This window comes from Otolemur garnettii, unplaced genomic scaffold (assembly GCF_000181295.1).
Source record: "Otolemur garnettii isolate 467f Iridium unplaced genomic scaffold, OtoGar3 scaffold00094, whole genome shotgun sequence".
Classification (NCBI taxonomy): Eukaryota; Metazoa; Chordata; class Mammalia; order Primates; family Galagidae; genus Otolemur; species Otolemur garnettii.
This window is the reverse complement of record NW_003852489.1, coordinates 3,700,880-3,726,070: the sequence shown is the minus strand read 5'-3', so window position 1 is coordinate 3,726,070 and position 25,191 is coordinate 3,700,880. Positions and strand designations below refer to the sequence as shown.

General features: G+C 39.1%; 1 protein-coding gene across 1 annotated transcript in view; it reads right to left on the bottom strand.

Moving 5' to 3' along the window:
* Window positions 1-10,029, bottom strand: part of DHX40 (DEAH-box helicase 40) — a 53,973-nt gene extending 43,944 nt beyond the window's left edge. Inside the window, exons 1-7 of the mRNA XM_003795588.2 lie at window positions 9,777-10,029; window positions 8,779-8,946; window positions 6,086-6,231; window positions 4,302-4,421; window positions 3,888-4,115; window positions 3,604-3,670; window positions 2,169-2,300 (exon numbers count right to left, since the gene is read on the bottom strand). Coding sequence (XP_003795636.1) covers window positions 2,169-2,300; window positions 3,604-3,670; window positions 3,888-4,115; window positions 4,302-4,421; window positions 6,086-6,231; window positions 8,779-8,946; window positions 9,777-9,888 — 973 coding nt within the window. The 5' untranslated portion in view covers window positions 9,889-10,029. The remainder of the gene's footprint in view (window positions 1-2,168; window positions 2,301-3,603; window positions 3,671-3,887; window positions 4,116-4,301; window positions 4,422-6,085; window positions 6,232-8,778; window positions 8,947-9,776) is intronic.
* Window positions 10,030-25,191: the final 15,162 nt, after the last annotated feature.

The following is a 25,191-nucleotide window of genomic DNA, read 5'->3' as shown; positions in this document are numbered from 1 at the left end:
CTTTTGGATAATTACACTCACCACTATAGGTAGGATGATAAATTAAATTTAAAAAAAGAGTTAGCAAGCTATGTAAACAACTTGGGAAAGCAAATTGAGAACCCCAACTCTAGCAATGAGTAAAAAAAGAAAAAGAAAAATGAATGACCTTTACAAGGTAAAGATAATAGAAAACCTGCAGGGGTTGCTACTTGCTTGGACTGAGTGATGTGAGATGACATGATGCACAGATCAGAAAGCCCAGTGAGGAGACCTAGAAGGTTTGGAGCACAGGAGTGAGCCTGAACTAGCGACAGATCTCAGAAGTCATCCACAGAAATGACAGATGAATCCTAGGAGCCAACCCCTCCAAAACAGAGAATTCTAAGAAAATAGCAAGCTAAGGAAGAAACGTAAGAAATAATCACATTTAAGGAAGTACAAAGGAGGGGAAGGAAGGGAGGTCTGGCAAACAGCCTTAGAGAAAGAATAGTCAGGAGAACTAGATGATTAAACATTATCTCAGAGGACAGCATTTCAAGGATACATTAGTATCACAAAATCAAAACACAAATAGGAAAAAGTCATGATATTTGAGAAACAGGAGATCACTAGCAATCCCAGATTTCAAGAAGTTAAATAAGAGGCAGTAACAGGGAAGCACCCATAGCTCAGTGGGTAGGGCGCCACATACACTGAGGCTGACGGGTTTGAACCCAACCCAAGCAGCTAAAATTAACAATGACAACTGCAACTAAAAAATAGCCGGGCACTGTGACTGGTGCCTGTAGCTCCAACTACTAGGGAGGCTGAGGCAAGAGAATCGCTTGAGCCCAGAAGTTTGAGGTTGCTGTGAGCTATGATGCCACGGCAGTCTACCAAGGGTGACAAAATGAGACTTTGTCTCAATAAAAAAAAAGAAACTACAGTTCTTGGGCCAGGAGTTGAGGTTCATGCCTATAATCCTAGTGCTTTGGGAGGCCTAAGCAGCAGGATTACTTGATGCTAAGAATTCAAGACCAGCCTTGAGCAACATAGTGAGAATCTGTCTCTACCGAATTAAAAAAAAAAAGAAGAAGAAAAGAAAAATTAGCTGGGTGTGGTAGTACACGCCTACAGTCTCAGCTACACTAAGGCAGTTTGAGTCCAGGAGTTTGAGGTTATAGTGAGCTATCATGATGCCATTGCACTCTAGCTCAGGCAACAGAGCAAGACCCTTTCTTAAAGAAAAAAAAAAAAAGAGAGAGAGAGAGATAAGAAAAAGAACTACAGACCTACAGTCCTTATTTCAAAAATTCCCACCAATATTTCTGTTTTGCTGGAAGAAGCCATAGCCCAATATTAAAAATATTAAGAGAGGGATATCTGGGTGGTGCCTGTGGCTCAGTGAGTAGGCACTAGCCCCATATACGGAGGGTGATGGGTTCGAGCCCGGCCCCAGCTGAACTGTAACAAAAAACAGCTGGGCATTGTAGCAGGTGCCTGTGGTCCCAGCTATTTGGGAGGCTGAGGCAAGACAATCGCCTAAGCCCAGGAGTTGGAGGTTGCTATGAGCTGTGATGCCATGGCACTCTACTACCGAGGGCAACAAAGTGAGAGTCTGTCTCTTAAAAAAAAAAAGTGGGGGAGATGTCTAAGGCTCTTTAAAAAATGACTATGAAAAGACTTCAAGTAAAAAAACTTCTTTTTCTTTTTGGAGACAGGGTCTCACTCTGTCACCCTGGGTAGAGTGCACAGCATCATAGCTCACAGCAACCTTAATCTCTTGGGTTCAAGCTACCTTCTTGCCTCAGCCTCCCAAGTAGCTGGGACTACAGGTGTCCACCAAAATGCCGAGCAAGATTTTCTTCTTTTTAAATTGAGATGGGGTCTTGCTCTTTCTCAGGGTGGTCTCGAACTTCTGAGCTCAGGCAATATATCTGCCTTAGCCTCCCAGAGTTCTGGGATTACAGGTGTAAGCAAGCTGATTTTTAGACCATGCCTAGCTTAAAAATCACTTCTCTTATGGGATGCTAGTTCTCTAAATATTCTGTTTCATGATCTGGATATTGGTTATAAAGATGAGGTCAGTTTGTGAAATTCACTGACCTTAGTTAGCACTTAAGAGCTATGTACTTTTCTGTATATACATGATTATTCAATAAAAGTTTTCAAAAAAACTCAAATTTTCTACTTTTATGAGGAATTACCTGTTGTCATAGATCCATAACATGGCAATATTAACAAGCCATCTAGGGTGGTATCTTGAACATCATAATCATAATCAACAGACTCTGCCATCTGAAAAAGTAATTCACAACTTTTTTCGATTTCAAACTGGCCTGAAATGGAAGAGAAAAAAATAATTTCAGCAACTGAAAAGCAAAATTAATTAAAGAAAAAAGTCAAGATTAAAATAAGTTTTGCCTGAGTTATTTTAAATCTCATTTGATCTAGAGATGAACACATAATTATACCAAATTTCAACAATAAAATTCAAACTAGAAGAAACACTAATTTCTAAGAAATTTAAATCTCTAAAAGAATAAGTATTTATTATCAAGTTTTTCATCTTAACACAGTATTTGAGAAGACAGATTAAATTATTAATGTAGGGTCAGCTAATTCAGAAGCTATTATGTTTGGGTGTATTTCAAAATAATTAAATAATCTCCAAAAGGCAAAGAACTTATTACAATGTCTTACTTCTGACATTAGTATGAGGTAGAAGATAAGCAAGAAAGTGACTCATTCTTGTTAGTATAGGCCCCAGGTTAGGAACAAAATCAGTTCTGTAGATTTGTTCTTACATTGAATTTGTATGTAAGTTGGAACAGGTTCATTTACCTAGTACCTGTAATAGCCTCCATTCATAAGTGTAAGTCATACATCAGTGCAATGTTTGTAACACAGGGACCCACTATAATAATCTCTGTTTATAAGTGCAAGTTGTATGTAAATCAGATGTTTGTAACTCGGGGACTGACTGTACAGTGCTGCTGCTTGAAAAATTACACCACTCATCTGGGATTTAACTTTCCTTTCTGACCTCTATAAAATGCCACAGATTTGTCTATGACATATGGATTCCACACCTTATGTACTGGTATCACATAGTACCAAGCTGGTGGGATGTCATTCGAAATAATGGAATTAATCATTTAGACTCAGTTCTGTTTAGTCAAGTTATAGCTTCATCTAAAATAGACCAGTAAAAATACTTCATCACTTAATTTCTTTCTTCTAAAAGGTCAGTGTGTTTACAAATATTTACCATGAGCCTAACATTTGACATATAATTTATCTAAAGCAGGCATCCTCAAACTATAGCCCACAGGCCACATGTGGCCCACTAAGGACATTTATCTGGCCCACCGGGTGTTTTTGCCCCCACTGCCTGTCCTGCTTAGCAGCCAATTCATCCCGGAGCCCGCAGTCCAGCCCTCCAACAGTCTGAGGGACAGTGAACTGGCCCCCTGTTTAAAAAGTTTGAGGACCCCTGATCTAAAGCATTCACATAATCATAAAAAGCTAGGACAACAGTTGACTGAGAATGGCCAGATTCCCCAACAGAGGTACTATGTAGGTGCCACATATCTTATGTACAGAAAATAAATATTTTTAAATCAGATACCGAATGCTCACCAGTTAGGAAAACCAAGATGTCTCCAGCCATTTCATTCAAATGGATATCCATGGTCACTTTCACAATCTAAAGCAAGAAATACAAGCAAAATATGCTATCAAAATAGTCATTCTTCTACCACCACCTCCCTTACTCCACAGAAAAATTAAACTTGGTTCTCAGAAGTACTAGGACCCATAAAGGACATCATTAAAGTGGTAGGGAACAAATGAATTATCAAATTACCTAAATAACTAGAATTATAAAAATTTAAAAAAGACATAAAAAGGATGCCAAGTAATACCGCTTGAATATATGCAGTATTTTCTCTGTCTCGTGGGCCAATCAAATTGCAGAATTTCTCTCTCACTGGATAAAGCCTTCCAGGTATATCAAATATCGGACAATTTCCAAAGAATGCAGACAGCTTGGCTAATTCCATAGTTGCTGACATTACCACCACCTTTAAGTGTTCTTTCCGGTTAGGAGACTTCTCCTGAAATAACTTCTTCAATAAACCAAATAAGATATCCTGAAAGAAAAGTAGTTTTCTAATAAGTCACAAATGTACTTAACAACAAACTATTATACATATATTGCTATTGTAAAGAATTCCTATTTTAACAGATTATAATAGGAGGCAATTCTCTATACATTAAAAAGCTACCCCAAACAAGCAAACTACTTACTAATAAAAACCCAATATATTAATACTCACTGTAGTTAGAGTTCTCTCATGGGCTTCATCCAAAATAATGACACTGAATTTGCTAAGATTTGGATCTCCCAGAATATGTTTCAGTAAACATCCATCAGTCATGTATTTGATCGCAGTCTCCTAATGTTCAAATAGCAGAATATATCAACTTATAGTATCTCTACTTCCCCAACTAAATTGTTCCCCAAAATGTAGGCACATTAAGTGATCAAACCAATCTGACTAAACAAAAGAATACATAAAACAGTCTAATAAGGATGGTAAGTTATGAAACATGCAATCTATACAGAAATAAGGATGAAGAATTAGGGTGGGTATTCTTGTATAAAACAACAGAAGTCCTGAGGAAATAAAACTAAGTCAGCAGATAGTGACAAGACAATGCAGTGGCTTCAGGTGAGGAAGTTTGTGGAAACAATAATGAAATGGGATTTATCGCCTTGCCTCAGCCAGTATTTTAGAGAAAGGTAGAAGAATGATACTTTTTGCTTACCCTCTCCTCTTCCTTACCCACTGTTCTACAAAAAAACAGTGTCACTTGACTAGCATTAAAACAAAGTGAGAAAAACATCCAAAGACCAAGAGTAATAAGAATGATATCCATAAAACATGGCAAAAAAAAAAAAAAGAGGGAAAATCCCTCACAGTGACCACTAGAAAGGCAAAGACAGTATTTGGGGGAGTCATTTTGTGCCACATTTGATGCACTTTTTTTTTTTTTTTTTTGAGACAGAGTCTCAAGCTACCAGGTAGAGTGCCATGGCGTCACAACTCACAGCAATCCTCAAACTCTTGGGCTTAAGCTACTCTCTTGCCTGAGCCTCCCAAGTAGCTGGGACTATAGGCGTCCACCACATCACCCGGCTATTTTTGTTGTTGTTGTTGTTGCAGTTGTCATTGTTATTTTAGCCGGGTTCAAACCCGCCAGCCTCTGTGTATGCGGCCAGTGCCCTACCCACTGAGGTACGGGCACTGCCTTGATGACCATTTCTATTAGAAAACATATGTAAACCAGGGATTATTCTGTATTTGGCGGAGAACTAAGAAATCCTGTAACTATTCACTATTAATACTTTTTTTAATTTGTTGGTGCTGTGCGTACTCGATGACTTTGTTAAGTTGCCAGCTTTCCATGGACTTCAAAAATACAAATACACAACACAAATGAACCTTGAAAACATGCTAAGTGAAATAAGCAATACAGAGTACAAAATATTGTGATTCCACTTAAATTAGACACCTAGAATTGGCAAATTCATAGAGACAGAGAGTAGAATAGAGGTTACCAGAGGGTAGGGGGAGGAGGAATGAGAAGTTTCTTGTTCAATAGATACAGAGTCTCTGTTTGGGTTAATGAAAACTTCTGAAAACAGTGGTGATGGTTACACAACATTGTGTATTGTACTTAATGCCACCGAACTGTATACCTAAAAATGGTTACAATGGTCAATTTCATTATGTATATTTTACTACAAAATTTTTTTTAAATATAAATGTAACTTACATATCAAGCATTCTTACAGCTAAAAAACAAAGGATAATCCTATTGCTTATAAACTAATTAAGGAGGGAGAAAATGATTTGCATTAAAGTATTAACAATAGGCAATAAAAATAAATTCTAATCTAAGGCTTTGTGGCTTTAAAATATACATCATAGAATTTTAGAGTTAAAAATCTTTTAGAACTTCCTCCACTCTTTCTTAAGGTTTTGAGCATTTGTTAAGCATTTGAGCATTTATTAAGTTATTAGTACATAAATAAATACCAACAAAACTTTTGTACCTTAGAGCTGCAATCATCAAAACGAACTTGGTATCCTACTTTGGATCCCAAAGTGCATTTCATTTCTTCAGCCACCCTCTGAGCAACTGATATGGCAGCTACTTTTCGTGGCTGAGTCACACCAATCATACCATGTTGTGAAAACCCTATCAAAACCAAAGGTAAAAAACACAACAATGTTAACAAATGTTTCTTTCTACTAGAGCAGCTGTTCTCAGCCTGTGGGTTGTGACCCATAGGAACTGTATTAAAGGGCCACAGCATTAAGAAGGTTCAGAACCACTGTACTAGAGCTAAACTGTTCATAGACGATCAATATAAATTGCCTAATGTTTTTTTTAAAAATTCCATAAACTAGCAACATACTGTATTGCCTCTGTACCATGGAAATTTAAATATTAATTTAAAATAAGAATACATATTAGTGATCATTCAAAATATGTATATTTTAATTAGGGCTGAAGTTTTTAGGCATTTGTTTTGAGACAGGGTCTCACTATGTTGCCCTCCCATCTCAGCCTCCCATCTCTCAGGGTCTCACTGTTGCCCTCCCATCTGAGCCCAAGTAGCTGGGATCACTGGGCTTGAGCCATGGCACCCAGCCATGTACTGTGTATTTCAATTTCTGTCTAGAGATTTCCTCTAAAATCAGTGTTTTTCAACCTTTTCTTAAATCTCGCAGGACATTTGAACCTATAAACTTCCACAGCACACATAAAATTATGTTGATCCAAAAAGAGAGTAAAAAAAGAATACACTTACTGTGCTTGGAACATCTTTTGAAAATAATTTAATGAATGATCTTTAAAAATGTTCACAGCATATCTAAGATCCTGTCATGACACACCAGATGAAAATTATTGCTCTGAAGAGTAAATCATAGGCGGTGCCCGTAGCTCAGTGGGTAGGGCATCGGCCACATACACTGAGACTAGCAGGTTCGAACCCAGCTCAGGCCAGCTAAAACCAACAATGACAACTGCATCCAAAAAATAGCCTGGCATTGTGGCAGGCACCTACAGCCCACGCTGAAGCAAGAGGATTGCTTAAGCCCAAGAGTTTGAGGTTGCTGTTAGCTGTGACGCCACCACACTCTACTGAGGATGACATAGTGACACTCTGTCTCAAAAAATAAAATAAAAAAATAAATAAATAATAAAGTGTAAGCCAAGAATTTTAAAAACTAAGAATCATGAAATTCTACGTACTCTCTAAAACAAATTTACCTTTCTCACAGACACAAAATGGGATTTAAATATTCCACCTTTCATAGATTTTATGGGCATTTTGTGCCATTTTAAAACTCTGAAAATGAAGACGCATCTTCCAATTAATGGTACTTTATTGTTCCTAATAATACAGTAGTCGCTCTTATCTATGGTTTCACTTTCTGGGTTTCAGTTACCCACAGTCAACCATCGTTCAAAAATGGTATGGTCTTATGAGAGAGAGAGACTAAATTCACATAACTTTTATGCAGTAATTGTTGCAACTGTTCTGTTTTGTCCTTGATCTACAAATTATTATTATTGCTGTTTATCTCTTACTATAACTCATTTATAAATTAAACTTTATCATAGGTATGTATGTATAGGAAAAAACAGTATATATACGTATAAGATTTGGTATTATCAGCTATTATCAAGCATCTACTGGGGATCTTAGAACCTATCTAAAAAGGATAAGGGGGGACTACTATATATAAAATAGTGGTCTTAACAGATGGCATCTTGGATTAGAATGTGTTAATATAAGAAATGTTTACTATTTTTTAATGTAAATCATACCTAATTTTGCTCTTTGCCAACTTTATGATAGAAAATTCTGTCATACTAAAAGGAAAGACACTTGTCAAAAGACAAAATTACAACAATTTAGTTTAAATATTTTGTTTTATCTGTCATTCTATTGTGGGGCAAGACCTCATTACATAAAACAGAATGTGTTCTATTGAGCCAAGCAGAGGAGTTTGATTTTATAGACAGGAAAGCAGAAACAGAGAACAAAAAGCAGATTGGTCAGAGGGGTGCTTTTTATCATGCCTTCTAAAACTGCTCTTTGGGGATTTGGCCATTATCTTTCTCATTCTCTCCTGATTTCTCAGAAGGTCAGATGAACATTTCCAATCATGATGGGGTAGAACTTCAGGACAAATGACTCCATTTTGGATTGGTCCGTTGGGCAAAAGCTCAGTCCAAAACCAACAGCCTCCAAAAAATTTTATTTAACACACTTAAAGAGTAATTTAAGTACTTGGTACTGGCAGAATCAAGGAATAAATATTTACCTGATAATGCTCTGGAGAAAAAAGCAAGAAGTACTTATGTCAGCAACAGATATCAACATATCCCTCATCCCTCAAAATTATTTCAGTATTCAATGGTTACTAGTCTACTGCAATACAACCTTCTTCTATAAAATAAAAGAATTACTATCTAGATGTCATTCTATTTGGAACTATTAAGATCATTTAAAATGGAAAAATTAAAATAAAATAAAATGGAAAAATTCACCATCCCAACTAATTCCTAAATCTGAAATACGGCCATAATGAAACAAGAGAGAAAGCGCATGACTAAAGAAGAAAGACTATAAAACAAATAGTGGGTGTTGATGCAGTACAGAAGTTCTATTAGTCTTCAAAAAGAGGATATTGTAAAATTACTCCTAATGATACCCCAAAATAAAATTACCTGCTTCATATAGATATTTTGGGAGTTGAGTTGTTTTACCACTTCCTGTATTTCCAGTAACAATAAGGAATGAATTGTCCCTCACAGCTTGAATAAGCTTTTTTCTTTGTTTCTGAATAGGAAAAGTTGGAGTAGTTCCTCCCTCTTGTGATGTGCATCCTTTCTCTTCTGCAATAACAGAAAAATAATAGTGCAATTAAAAGGCCTATAAAGCTACCTATGACTCTATCTATCAGAACTGAAAATAGAAAGGCAATAGAATCTTAAGGCTGAAAGGGATTAATCCATCATTTCTCAGTTAAAATTTCCTGTGTACAATTCATAAGCGAGGGTGTATAAGCCCAGAAAAACTTTTTGGTGAAATCGAACAACTTGAGCATTTGTTAATGCATAACTCAAAGTATTTTCCAAAGTAGGCGTACTGCAAGGCAATGTATGTATATGCATGCGTACTTACACAGAAGCACGAAACCTAATTTTATTAAATAGACCAAAAACTGGAACACAGCAGAAAATTCTCAGCTGGATCAGAAGCCACCTGTGTTTGCTTCTGATTCATGGTTCAAGTTAGGTCCCTGTTCAGAGTGACTGATATCCCAGAAGGCCAAGTGGTGGGTAACCATGGAAACTGGCTCTTGGAAACTGGCTCCCTTCATACAGTACCCAAAGGCAGGCTGGCGGCCCGACGAAGGAGGGGGGGAGGATAAATGGGTAGAGAACAAAGGCTTTATGAGTCTGTTTAAGACCAGAACGCATTTCGGCGCTGGGGTTCACTTTTTTGCCCCCCAGCAAGGTTTTCACCCAACTTAGGTCTGGGACCGCCCCCCTCTAAGTCGAAGCGCTCATTGGACATAAAGTTCGCCGCAGGCTTAGAATGTCAAGAGAAAGCCGCGGCTTCCACCCCGCTCTTCTCTACCAGCCAAAAAGCACACTTTCAACCCCCCAAATCCCCACGCCGTTAACTCCCACTGGCTTCCGTGGCGTCCCGCGGACCGCACCTCTATCAGCGATGGAAACAGCCGGGGGCCGCTCTTCCTGGAGGTCTCTTGACCGCTCACCCTCCTCTTGCCGCCTTGGCGCCCTGCCCGCGACGGCGGGAAACCGGGACATAGACCTGGCCCCAAGCGGAGGTGAGCACGTCCACCGATCTGAAGAGATGGGAGGGGAAAGGCGAGGACGCGCCCTGATGACGTAGGGGTGTTTACTTCCGCGCGTGCGACTCGAAGTGAGGGGAGGGGCCGCTGCTCCGTGACGTGGCGCAAGGTGGCTGGAAAGCTCTGAGACCGGGCGGCCGGACCGGGAGCCAGTTCCCTCCCACAGGGGTTTCCCGCCAACTGCCACGTGTGCTACGCCTCCATCTCGAGGGCGCGAAGGCCACCTACTGTTTCACCTCCTGGGTGCCAGAGGGCGCAGCGATACCTTTTCTCTGCCACTGCGATCACTACAGACTGCTCTGCATTCGCACACCTGACCTACTGTCACCCTTTGCCAAGAACTGGAACCATCCCAGAGCGCGCCTTGGGCAATTCATTCTCACCTTTTCTGTGTTCAGGGCACACAGCTGCTGAGTTGCAAAGCCCAACTTCCGCAGTTTCCCAAACTTAGGTCCTCAACCCCAACCGGTTCATTTCTTTCATAAGAGCCTGCATTTTAACTTTTCATGTTTCTCCTCCCCCCGACTAGGCAGTAAAGCCCCACAAGAGCCAAAACTTTAGAACTCTGCTGGACCCAGAGTCCAACAGTGCTTCAACTTGGGCTGGCAATGTTTGTTGAACTTGCTGCATGGATGAGTGAATAATTGATCTCCTTAGAAATTAACTTTTAATAGATGTGCGTTTGTTGGAAACCACAATAGCTGAAAGGTTCAGCAGATATACAACATCTGACACAGGGTGACTTTTTCGGGAGAGGGACTTTGGAGGGCAGATCTTTTCTGTGGCGCAAGCTGCTAATTTTGTAAATAGTGTCAACTGTAACAAAATCAATGCAATGGGGAGATTGTTTCTTGGACTATTTACACGTTCTGCTGTTAGAATTAACTATCACTTGCTATCAAAGAAAACAACGCAAACTGTCATATCACTGTCAACTAGTCTAACCAGGCTTCAAAACATGTACCCACCATGAGTTTATTTTTCTGTGCTCACTTCAAATGACTTATACTAATTCCTTCTAAGTGGGACTGATTAGCAACATCTATAATGCAAGTTTATCAGTTTTTTTTTTAATTTTTTTATTTTTCTGCAGCTTTTGGCCGGGGCTGGGTTTGAACCCGCCACCTCCGGCATATGGGGCTGGTGCCCTACTCCTTTGAGCCATAGGTGCCACCCCTAGTTTATCAGTTTTTGAATAATACAAAATCAGGTAAAACTTCCTAAAAACTTTCTATCTCAAAACCTGGGTGTAACAGGAATGTGTCTGATATTAGGAGACCATGCCAGGTTTCTCTTGCCCGTTAGGGGCATCTCCCAACCTCCTGGATTAGCTTAGGAATTCAAGATATTACAAATCAGAAAAACAAACAAAGCAAAAATACACTTGTAGTACAGGCAAGGTATCAGTGACCTCAGCAAGTATTGCAGTACCGGGCAGCTGTACCAATGACATAATATAGCCACTTACTAAAAAAATGACTAGAATCATTTCAGACCAGTGATGCTTTCTTTTTACTGAATAAAAACAACATAGATCTGAACTGCCCAGGTCCACTTACACCCAGATTTTCTTCCACCTCTGCTACCCTTGAGACGGCAAGACCAAATGTCCCCTTCCTTCTTCTCCTCAGCCTATGCAGTGTTAAGATGAATACCATGAAGATCTTTATGATGGTGCATTTCCACTTAATAAGTAGAAAGTATATTTTCTCTTCCTTATTAATTTCTTGATATCATTTTCTTTTCTCTAGGTGATATTATTGTGAGAATACAGAATATATGTATATATAACATTTTAAAAATGTGTTAACTTGCTTGGTGCTTGTAGCTCAAACAGCTAAGGCACCTGCCACATACACCAGAGGTCGTGGGTTTAAATCCAACCTGGGCCTGCCAAACAACAATGATAACGATAACCAAAAATATCCAGGTGTTGTGGCGGGCACCTGTAGTCCCAGCTACTTGGGAGGCCAAGGCAAGAGAATTGCTTAAGCCAGGAGTTGGAGGTTGCTGTGAGCTGTGATGCCACAACACTCAACCTAGGGCAACAGCTTGAGGCTCTGTCTCAAAAAAAAAAAAAGTGTTAACTGTTTATTGGTATGGCTTCCAGTCAACCGTTGACTATTAGAAGTTAAACTCTTGGAGAGTCAAGAGGATTTTTGACTTCAGAGGAGAGGGTTACCCCAACCTTTGTGTTGTTCAAAGTTAGGCTATAAAAATTTTTATTCTTCACAAAAACTCATAGAGGTAGGTTATTACTATCTCTAATTTTCACATGTTAGAATCAAGGTATACTTGCCCATGGTGACAAAAGAAAGAGCTAAGTGGAGCCAGGATTCAAAGCCATACTAAAGCTCCTATACTATATTGGGAGATGAAATTATCTTGATCTTGGTGCCAAAATAATGTATTTTCTTCCAGGACTTGTAACTCACATAGAACTGGCACCATTTTTGTATGAGAACCACCCGATGACAGTATCCAGCATAAAACCTGCAAGTCAGAAATGAAGAGGAAAAAAAGTGAAAAACTCAAATATTGTTGAACACTGTTGATTGTATAACCAAGGACATTTAAAACACGTTACCATTAATAACCATGTGCTTGGGGCAACTCTAAATTGGAAGATCAAAAATTATTTCCTGCCCAGTGAGTTTACAAATGACCATGACAAAGGAGACACATACACAGATTAAAAATAGAAAATACATGGGTTGAGTCTGGAAAGAAAGGTCAGTGTCCCTAACAACATGGAATCTAGTTCTTGTGATCTTTGGGTTTCAAGAAAAACCTGAAAGAAAAGATATATAAAGAAGTGTGAGAAGTATGAATGGCATCATGCTGCTAATTGCTTCATCTGCGGTCTTTCAAAATGTGCTTGAAGCCAAGCAGTCTGTTTTGGAGCATCCAAAAAAGACGGCAAGGAGGCTCAGCCCTAAAGATATACAAAAAGGGAATTGAGTTTTTAAGTCATCTTCAGGAAAGAAAGGAAAATATAAGGCCACCATCGTGACAGTTAAGAGGAATCAGTAAAACAATGAGGAAAATTATCAAACCTATCGTTATTCATACACTAACCAAGTTTAAAAGGATAGACAAATGGTAAGAGGTAGAAACCCATACAATGACAGAACCTAATTGGTCCCAGAATGAGAGTGAGCAATGTTATCAGAGGACGTGGATCATTCAAAAACTCACTGACTTCACCAAAACAGGAGTTGTTTTGATAAAGAGGAGCAAACCGAAGCCAGATTGTGGATGGATGAGAAGAGAAATAGAGCAAACTGAAAATGTACTTAATGCATTAGGAGATTCTGGGTACAATCAATCATGATAAATGAGAGGGAGCGAAAAGAATAGATGGGAAAAGATGCGACTACGACAGTTTATACGCAATGATTAAGAAAAGACCTGATCAATGGAATTATTGTGTTAATAGAAAAGGAGACTAGAGAGATGAAACAGGTACTAAGAATAGCAAGTGAATAGCAAGTTCACATTTTGAGGAAGGGTACCAGACTGGAGGAAAGAAAACAAACTTCTAGTCAAGACAGGTATTATAAATTCGCATTTGTGGTGGAGCTGTATCCCGAAGCATGAATCTGATTTTTTTCTATATCTTCTTTTCCTTTTTCTATCTTATTAATAAACTCAGGGCTTTTCTTCCTCCCCAGCCCTCACCAAAGCAGAAACAAAAATCCAAGAATGGCTGAGCATCCTTGTAATGCAGGATTACACTGTGGGAGGCTGAGGTGAAAGAATTGCTTGAGGCCAGGAGTTCAAGACCAGTCTGGGCAACAGTTTGACACCCCTACTATACAAAAAATTTTTTAAATTAACTGTTCATGATGGTGCTCACCTGTAGTCCTTGTTATTTGAGAGACTGAGCCAGAAGGATCGTGTGAGCCCAGGAGTTAAAGATTGTAGTCCGCTGTGATTGTGCCATTGAACTTCAGCCTCTGAGCAACAGAGGGAGACCCTGACTTTAAAAAAAAAAAAAAAAAAATGCTGACTTAAAGGCCAAAACCGGAGTCTCCTGTGCATGTTCAATGTATTGGTCATTTCCTCTTTTAGACAGGTAAGTGCAAACCTGTCTGTATGGAGGACAGAGAGAAAAGAGAATGTAAGGAGAAATAAGGATTGATAGAAGGGATCAAGAGCGCTCAAAGGAGGCAGAGGAAAGAGGATCTTTTGTTAGAAAGTTGTAAAGGAACAGACACAAAGATGAACAATCTTCAAGTATAGGAGACCACTCTCCTCCCGTTAAAAATGAATCAGAAACAGACCTGACGTGGTAGTTCACAATTATAGTCCTGGATACCAGGGAGGCAGAAGTGGGAAGATAGTTTGAGTTTAGGACTTCAAGTTTGCAGTGACCTATGATTCTGCAACTGCACTACTACCTAGGTGACAGACAAGGACCCTATCTCTAAAATAATGAATTAGTTTATTAAAAATAAAAATAAATCAGAAACAAAAGCCTATGATGACAGCCAGGAGCTGTGGCTCACACCTATTACCCCAACGCTTTGGGTTACCAAGGCAGGAGCATTGTGTGAGGCCAGGAATTTGACACCAGTTTGGGAAACATAGTGAGACTCTGTTTCTACAAAGAGTGTTTAGAAATTAGCTATGGTATGCCAGGCCTGGTGGCTATAGTTCTAGTACTCTGGGAGGTCAAGACAGGAGGATCCCATGAGCTCAGGAGTTTAAGAACAGCCTAAGCAAGAGTGAGATCCTGTCTCCACTAAAACATAAGAATTATCTAGGTGTCATGGTGAGTATCTGTAGTCCCAGCTATTCAGGAAGTTGACAAAGGAGGGTTGCTGTGAGCTAGGCTGACACCACAGCACTCTATCTCAAAAAAAAAAATTAGCCATAGTGATGTGCCTGTAGTCCCAGCTACTCAGGAGGCTGAGGCAGAGGATCACTTGAGCCTAGGAGTTGGAGGCTACAGTGAGCTAGGCTTGTGCCACTGTAGTCTAGCCTGGGTGACAGAATGAAACCTCAATAAGAAATGTATGACAAGTTTGTCACTAAGCAGTCTCAAAAAAGATATAATATTGGACTACATGCCGCTGTTAACATACGGTATTAACATGCTCACAGGATATTAGCAACCTGAGAATTTGAAGGAAAATAATTAAATGGCTATATCATAAAATTAAAGTAAGTATGTATTAATAACTTTCAGTGCAAAAATAAAAGATGTCATCATCACACTTTCTTCTTCTTTTTCTATTTTTTATTTATTTAAAAAAAATTTTTTTTGCAGTTTTTGGCTGGGGCCGGGTTTGAACCTGCCACCTTCTGCATATGGGGCCGGCGCCCTACTCCTTTGAGCCACAGGTGTCACCCCCTTCTTTTTACATTTTAAGAAGTCAGACATTAAGATTTAAGTAATTATCACAAGCACAATTACCAGTCATTAATTCATTCATCAATGATATTATTTGACTAAGAGCTTAATAGAGATTGAGACACTTTTAGTCATTGTCAATGTAAATTGTCCCTTTACACGTGTGCACATAAACCTAAATAAATATGTAGAATCCCCATTAATCTACCAGTAAAATAGGGCCTCTTCCCAATGAAAGCTCAGTGTTTACTCTAGCTTCATCTTACTCATTCACGTATTCGTCCAGTAAATATTAGAATGCACACCTATTTTATGCACCCCCAGTTTTTCAAGACAAGATCTCTCTGTTGACTGGGCTAGAGTGCAGGAATGTCATCATAGCTCACTACAACCTCAAATTCCCAGGATTAACCAATCCTCTTGCCTCAGCCTCCTGAGTAGCTAGGACTACAGGCATCTGCCATCATCATGCTTAACTCATTTCTTTTTTAAAGATGGGATCATGCTGTGTTGTCCAGGCTGGTCTCAAATTCCTAGGCTAAAGTGATCCTCCTGCCTCAGCCTCCCAAAGTGCTAGGATTACAGGCATGTGCCACCATGCCAGCCTATATGCACCCTTTTTAATAGCTACACAAAGGCACAAAAATATGTGTAAGACATTACTCTTGGTGAGATTTTCATATAATCAAGGAGATATAATATTTAAAGGAAAAACTAGTTAAAGTGAGCAGGAAAGGCTTGTTGGCATGAATAGCATTTGAACTGAGCCTTAAGAATTGGGAAGATTCAAGTAAATGCAAGAGTCTAGATAGAGCAGATTTCACAAAGGCACTAATAGAGTGATCAAAATATTATCAATTATGGATTATTGAGAAAGATGCAATATTAATGTTCTGTCTCTGACCATGGTCTATGTAAATCTTTCAGTTGCCTCAAGGTGGCAAGCTGGGTTTATCTGAAAAACTTCAATGTCAGGACTATTTAAAAGAAAAATCAAACAGTATTATTGCTTTGAGGGGTAAAAAACTTCTCATTGACAATTAAATCATAAAATCAAAAAGTGAAAAAGATGGAAACATACATTTACAGCATGCATTTAGTATTACTTAAGGCACAGATTTTGTATTGGAAGTACTTTTTATTTTAATATCTTAATTTTTATTGTCCATATTGATTTCTCAGTTATGATATAATTTTTCCACAGGAGATAAAAGGAGCTTACATTTGTAAGAATTACCATTAAAAACTGTGACAAACATTATATTAATAAAAAGACATTGAGGAGTGGTCAGATTTTGTTTATTTATTTCTTTATTTTTGAGACAAACTCTCTATTGAGTGCTGGGACTTCGTCATAGTTCTCAGCAACCTCAAACTCTTGGGCTTAAGTGATCCTCTTGCCTCAGCTTCCCGAGTAGCTGGGGTTATAGGCAGGTGCCACCACGCCTGGCTAGTTTTTCTATTTTTAGTAGAGACAGGGTCTCCCTCTTGCTCAGACTTGTCTCAAACTCCTGAGCTCAAGCAATCCATCTGCCTCGGCCTCCCAGAGTGCTAGGATTATAGGCATGAGCCACTGCACCTGGCCAGTCGGGTTGATGAAGACATAATTTCCAAATGATACAGTTTTTGTGAGGAGTCTTATGAGTTTCAACCAGTGCATATGGTTGTGCAACCACCACTATCATTAAGATATAAAATGGTATAATCACTCTCCCAAATCCCTTGTGCCCTTTGTGGTCAGTGCCTTCCTTCACCTGTAGGGCTTGGCAACCAATGATTTGTTTTCTGTTTTTATAGTTTCCACGCTCCCAAAATGTTATATGAATGTTATTGTATAGGATGTACTCTTTTTTGGCCTGGCTTTAATTCGGTATAATTGCTTTGAGATTCATGCAGGTCTAGTCCCTATCAATAGTTTAATCCAGTGGTCCCCAGACTTTTCAGTGCCAGGGACCAGTTTCAGGAGAAACCATTTTTTCCATAGACCAGGTGTTGGGGGAACAGTTTGGGGATGATTCAAGTGCCTTACGTTCGTTGTTCACTTAATTTCTATTATTATTACATTGTAATATATGATTACATAATGACACGACTCACCATAATACAGAATCAGCGGGAACCCTGAGTTTGTTTTCCTGCAACCAGACAGTCCCATCTGCAAGTGATGGGAAACAGTGACACCCAAAGTGCGTTATGTCCAGACTACTCCAAAATCTTGTTTTGGGTTGCTGTCACTACAGAAACTCCTGCCTCACAAAGATAGGATGTTGGAAATGGAAGCAGGCTTTCCAGCCCTTCTGTGGCACTCTCAGGATATTCTGCATAATCCAGCACATATGGAGATCTGAAGTTGTCTCAAACATACTTGTAAGGCCACAGTCATTTGGGAATCTCAAGAAGTTGATCCTCTTCTAGCACAAATTCCATTCACCTGGCTGATTCACAGATGGATCCTGGATCGATTCCTTCCCAGTTCAGGGGTCTTCTGTGGTTGGCGAGTAATGTTCAAACTATTTTGAAAGCCGAAATAGGTGATCGGACACCAGCTGAGCAAGAGAAGGCCTGGCTAAGTCTCTTTCCAAATCTCTGCTAATGTTTGAAACGTGTCAAAAATGTTTACTCGTTGCTCCCGTAATTACTTTGGCTTTGAATGAAGCCAGTTTATCTGCCGAGTTGAACACAGTTGTCAAATCTCCCCTGAGGTAACACGTCAAGTTCATGGAACAGGTTAATATGTCACACAGTAAGTTTTGCAACCCATTCGGTGTCACTGAAATGTGCTGCCGGCGGTGACTGTTTTTCTAAATGAAATCTCTGGAGCTGCTCTCGTAACTGAAAAACTCTGGTCTGTGATCTCCCTTTAGAGGCCATCTCCCTTCTGTGTATAAGAGAAGACACGTGTGCTCTGTTTCCATCTCCTCAGAGTCGTGTGAACAGACACAGGAGAAGGGCATGTACTTTAATGTGGTTGACAATTTCAATCACATCCTGTAAAACAACTCACATTCAGAATCCTTGACCTGAGTAGTGAAACCAGAAAGCCATCCAGTCACGGCAGCAGCCCCGTTCATGCATGTGCCAACACAAGATGACCAATTCAGTTTTCCTGATATGTAATATTCGAAGATTTATAAGTTCCATAACTATGGTGTTTGTTGTCAACAAAAGCACGCATATCTTCATGCACATCCTCCTGGAAACAGCGCACACGAACAAGCATTGTTGCCTTGTTGTCATTATCAGTAGACTTGTCCACCTGGATTGTGCACCACAATGACTCACGAATCCTAACAGTTGTGCCTCCGTATCCTGTGCCAGTTCATGTACAGCGCTAGCTGAAAGAGGAACGCGTGCCACCTTTTGAACTGTGCCCTCTCCTAAAAGTTCATGGCAAATGTCTTCAGCAGCAGGCAGGATCAGCTCTTCACCAGTAGTAAAGGGCTTCTTAGTGTTAGCCATGCAGTTAAGCACTAAGAGTGACGCTCTTAGTGCAGACACATTTGAAGAAGCGGTGGTCTTCCATAATTGCTTCTCTTCCGTTTGTTCACATTTTTTTCTTCTGAAAAACTTCAAGGCCTTGTTTTTTTAGTACAGGGTACTTGGTCTCCCTGTGGCCAAACAGTTTTGAAGGTTTCATGCCTTCCCTGGATGGCTGCTCACCACATATTATCCAAAGCAGGCTTGGGGAATGTGAATCACCTGTTGCAATGAACCTGTAATTTGAGTAGAACCTTTGGTATTTTCTTTTACATGCAGCTTTCATTTTGTTTGGCTGTCTTAGAGGCTCCTGCTGTGTCTCATCATTGACTCTTTCCCCTTTTCAAAGAAGCTCTCCAGAAGCATTCGTTTTTTATTAATTTTTGCGAGGGTTAGTTTGTGGGCTTACCAAAACTGTGACTGAGACAAGTGTGCAGTTTAAGAAAGAGGCACTGGCTCGGTGCCTGTGGCTCAAGCAGCTAAGGCGCCAGCCACATACACCTAAGGTGTTGGGTTCGAATCCCCAGCCCGGGCCTGCCAAACAACAATGATAGCTGCAGCCAAAAAATGGCCAGGCGTTGTGGCAGGTGCCTGTGGTCCCAGCTACTTGGGAGGCGGAGGCAGGAGACTTGCTTGAGCCCAGGAGTTGGAAGTTGCTATGAGCTGTGATGCCATGGCACTCTACCCAGGGGAATAGTTTGAGGCTCCGTCTCAAAAAAAAGAAAGAGGCACTGACAGAAGTGGTAGGTGCAGCTGTACAATTGAAGTACATCAACTCACTTGCCACGATAAAGCCTGCCACCAGCTGCAGCTGAATTGTCACTTGCTACTCACTGATAGCGTTTTGATCTGAGTCTGCAAGCAATTGGTTTATTATGGTCTCTGTGCAGTCAGTCAAATCTCTTCGCTAATGATGATCTGTATTTGCAACACTACCCGTCACCAGCTCAGCACCACCTCAGATAATCAGGCATTGAATTCTCACAAGCAGCACGAAACCTAGATCCCTCGAGTATGCAGTTTACAGCAGGGTTCACGCTCCTATGGGAATCTAATGCCTCTGCTGACATGACCTGAGGTGGAGCTCAGGCAGTGTTGGGAGGGATCAGGAGTGGCTGTAAACACAGATGACTGGCTCATGGCTCACTTACTGCTATGGGGCCTGATTCCTAACAAGCCACAGACTGGTACCAGTCCATGGCCCAAGGGTTGAGGACTGCAGGTTTAATCTTTTTCATTATTGAGTAATATTTCTTTGTATGGCTATACCATAGTTTGCTTATCACTTTGTTAACTGAGAGACATTTATGTTATTTTCACTTTTTTGGTGATTATGCATAAAGCCACTGTAAACATTCACATACAGGTTTTGAGTGACATAAGTTGTCATTTCTCTTAGGTAAATAACTAAGCATGGAATTGCCAGGTCAGATGATAAATATATAAGAAGCTGCCCAACTATTTTTACAAAGCAGCTGGACCATTTTGCACTTCTATTAGCCTGTATGAAGATTCCAATTACTCTGCATCCTTGCTAGTCCTTGATACTGACTGTTATTTAGCCATTCTGGTAGGTGACAGTGGTATCTCATTTTAGTTTTAATTTGCATACCTTATTTCGATGATGTTGTATTGTTATGTACTTACCTGTAGTTCATGTATCTTTACTAGTCAAAGGTCTATTCAAATCTTTAGCCCACTTGTGTATGGGTGGGAAAGATTTGTTATTGTTTTATTATTGAGTTTTGAGAGTTTTTAATACATTCTGGATGTAAGTCCTTTATCAGATATGTGCTTTGCAATTTTTTAGCCTAATCTGTGTCTTGTGTTTTAATTTTTTAAGTTGTGGTTGGTTTAGTTGAGAAGTTCTTAATTTTGATGAATTTCACCTTATTAATTTCTTTATATTTTTCATTGTAAGATATTTAGCAGCAATTTTTTTCTTATATGAATTATGCTTTTGGTGTGGTATCTTAGATATTTTTGCCTAATTCAATGTCATAAAGATGTTCTAATGGCCAGGTGAGGTGGCTCATGCCTGTAATCCTAGCACGCTAGAAGGCAGAGGCAGGTGGATCATTTGAGCTCAGGAGTGAGACCCCATCTCTCCTAAAAATAGAAAAACTAGCCAGGCATTGTGGTGGGTGCCTGTAGTCCCAGCTACTCAAGAGGCTGAAATAAGAGTATTACTTGAGCCTAAGAGTTTGAGGTTGCTGTGAACTAAGAACTCAGTATAACACTCTACCTAGGGTAATAGAATGAGTCTCTGTCTCAAAAAAAGAAAAAAGATGCTCTCATATGTTTTCTTCAAGTGTTTTTATAGTTTTAGATCTTACATTTACTTCTATAATCAGAAAACATTTGAGTTGATGTTTTCCTATGGTAGAAGGTATCAGTCAAGGTTTTTATATAGATAGATATCTAAAATTGTTCTAGCACCACTTTTTTCATAGGTAAAAAATTAGCCAAGGACAGGACTTACACTTTTATTTTATTATTGTAGTTTTTCAGAGATGGAGTCTCACTCTGTCACCCAGGCAAGAAAGCAGTGGAGTGATCATAGCTCACTGCAACCTCAAATTCCAACGATCCTGCATGTCACCATGCCTGGCTAATTTTTCTTATTTTCTGTAGAGACAAGCTCTTGATATTTCACCCAGCTACTAAGGAGGCTGAGGCAAGAGAATCGCCTAAGATCAAGAGCTGGAGATTGCTGTGAGCTGTGATGCCATTGCACTCTACTGAGGGCAACAAAGTGAGACTCTGTCTCAAAAATAAATAAATAAATAAATAAATAAAAATAGAACTCAATGTAAAGAGTAAACAAATAAAGAAAAATAGTGAAGTAGAAGACAGAGCTGAAGAAATCATCTAGAATATAGCATATTAACTTTGCAAAGATAGAAAGTTATCAAGGAAAAGTTAAGAGATAGGCAGAACAGAACGAGAAGACTTAATATTTGTCTAAAAGGAATCCCAGACCAATATAATAGAATAGGAAGAAATGGATACTTGAGTAACTAATCACTGAACTCCAAACAGGAAAAACTGACAATCATATACACCTAAATAAAATGAAACCATGGAATCAATGAAAAGAGAGAAAAACATTAAAAGCAACAGGATTAAAAAAGATTTTCTAAAAAGGAATAATAGCATTATCCATAGATTTCTCATCAACAAAAATAGAGGAGAAAAGATAATAGCATGGCAGGCATTACACTGTGAAGGGAAAATAACCAAAAGGTCTATATTCAAACTATCATTCAAGAGGTGAAATCAAGATATTTTCAGATAAATATTTAAATAGTTTATGATAATAAGTCATTGCTTTAAAAAAAATACTCAAATATACACTTCAGGATGAAGGAGGTTAAACCCAGGAGAAAGGATTAGCTAGAAGTACTAATTGTGAACAGAAAAGTTGTAAAAAATACTGGTTAGTCTATATTAATATTGATTGTTAATCAAATTACTGACTTCGTGCCTGTGGCACAGAGGTTACAGCACCAACCACATATACCTTGGCCAGCGGGTTCAAACCCAGCCCAGGCCAGCTAAACAACAATGACAACTGCAACAAAAAATAGCCGTGGGTTGGGGTGGGCGCCTATAATCCCAGCTACTTGGGAGGCTGAGGCAAGAGAATTGCTTGAGCCCAAGAGTTTGAGGTTGCTGTGAGTTGTGATGCTACAGCACTCTACTAAGGGTGACATAGTGACCCTCTGTCTAAAAAAACAAACCAAAAAAATTACTATAATAACATAAAGAATGAGAGGGGTAAAGCTTTTAAGATTATATATTGTTCAAAAGAGGCTGAAAATATCTTAGACCTCGGTAAGCGTGTATGTTACAACTTTTAGGAGTAAACACTGAATGAATAAAAGAAAGTGGTACTGTTTTTATAAATGTAAAAGAGAAGCAAAAATAAATAAGATCTTGTTAACTTTACCACTGTGAAGAAAATATACTTGTAACTATGAACTTCAGATCAAAGAGAATGTACCCAAGGAAAAATTTAAGCTTATAGGTAATTACAATAAGAAAAAGATAGATTTCACAATTGTATAAGCCTGTAAGAAAATTGCAAGCTTTGTGTACGGATGCTTTTTCTTTATCACATAAAGATTTAGGTAATAAACCTGCCATAGTATGTTTGTATCAGAGAACTTTTTAATCCCATAATAAAGAAGGGTTTATATTTTTTAACATAACTTCCAAGCCAGTAGAGGTGAGAGAAAAACAAATCAATAACTCAATAAAAGGCAAAAAAAAAAAAAAAGATAAAAGAAAAAGCCTGCAGGGGATCCCAGAGAGGAAGCACAGAAATGCTTAAGAGTTTGGTAGAAGTGAAGAGACTGCAGTGTGCGAGCAGATGGCCCAAACCACTGATGGCAGCGATGATGCCTTTGCCGTAGACACATTTGATCCTGAGCCCCACATGGATCTGAGGTCTCTCCTCTCCTTCACACCACGCAGTCACAAATCCTTCTATATAACCAGACATTATTTTGAAGATAAGCAGGGATAAGGGGGAAGAAATGTCAATTTTTTTTCACTTACCCAGAAGAAAATGTATTATTCAAAAACAATTTTTTTTTTTTTTTTGAGATAGAATCTTTCTCTGTCACCCAGGCCCAATTATAGCTTACTGTAACCTCAAACTCCGGGGCTCAGGCAATCCTCCTGGTTTAGCTACACAAGTAGCTAGGACTAAAGGCAAGCATCACCACACCAGACTGATTTTTCTTTTTTAATTTTTCATAGAGATGGGGGTCTCATTGTGTGGCCCAGGCTGACCTCAAACTCTGGTCCTTAAGCAATCTTTCCACCTTAGCCTCCTAAAATACTAGAATTACTGGTGGGAACCACTACCTCTAATCAAAAGCAACTATTTATTTAAACTAGAGTTGTTATCTTGAACTGACAAGTTTTATTTTTTATTTTATTTTATTATTTTATTTTTGACAGAGAGTCTCACTCTGTTGTCCTGGGTAGAGTGCCACAGTGTCACAGCTCACAGCAACCTCAAACTCTTGGGTTCAAGAGATCTTCTTGACTCAGCCTCCCAAGTAGCTGGGACTACAGGTGCCCACCACAACACCTAGCTAGTTTTTTTTTTTTTTTTTCTATTTTTTTAGTAGAAATGCTCAGGCTGGTTTCCAACTCCTGAGTTCAGGTAATCCACCCAGCTTGGCCTCCCAGAGTGCTAAGGTTACAGCTAAGAGCCACCTCGCCCAGCCCGAACTGACAAGTTTAAAGTTTGGGTTGTTTTTTCCCTCCCATTATATGGGAGGTATATATGCAAGGTGGGAGTAAGGAAAAACTGTCCATCATAGAAAATGCAATGAAACATTTTCTTTCCATATTGACATTGCAATGTGGGTACATTCTTGACCCTATTATAGACATTATCATAGATTATTTTTGCACATTATGTTTTTTCTCCTGATGTTAATACCCTTCCTCAATTTGCATGTATTATCCCTTTCAAAATGAACTGTGTCTCCACTGTCTTGACCAAGGAGGCTCCAAACACAAATACCAGCTTTATCTGGTCTGGAAATGACAGGTGTAAAGCATAAAGCAAGGAGCAGAAAGGTTAAGAATAGACTCAGCTCTTTGCAATCCCAAGAAAATGCCCACCCAGTCATTCTGCCCTTTTATTTAATCTGTTCCTTTCCTCTGGTCTAAATGCACTGATAATTAGGACCATAGAAAATCATGCACATCATGGCCACCATTACTCACCACCGTGACCATTCTCCTGGGTAACAGAATGTTCAATAGGCCTGTCCCAGCATCTAATAACAAAGAAAAAACACATGGCAGATCACGATAATGATTTTGTGTCTTTTCTGTAATGATGAAAGAAAAACCTGATCCTGCATAATAATCGCTTTGTTATTCATGGAACTTAAACAGCATTTCCTCATGAATTTTAATGTGCCATCCATTTTCTCACTACTTATTCCCACAATTCTTTGTGAGCCATTGCAGAACATTATTCTCCTATCTCTTTATTTCTTTCAATGATATAATTATCGAATCCAAACCAAAAGAATTTAGGATGTCACTTTTTTACTGCGCCAGTCACGTAGGGCTGGTCTAGGGCGACGTTAAATAATCTGGAAAGATCAAGCTGTGCTCTTATGATTTCTGTACTATTTTTCCCTGTATGAATGTTACTTAATTGTAAAAAGAGTATACTTTTAAAAATTATCCGGAACATCCTGTAATCATGAATTTGTGCCTTTAAGAAAAAAATTATGATTAGTGGCAGTCATGAATCTTTTGTTCAGTGTTCTAAAAGTTCAGGAAGCATTTGCAATATTTTTTCTTCCTTATTTTTCTTTACCGGGCATAATTCATATTGAAATTCAGTCCCATAATGTGTGTAGACAGAAGAACCCCAAATTACCT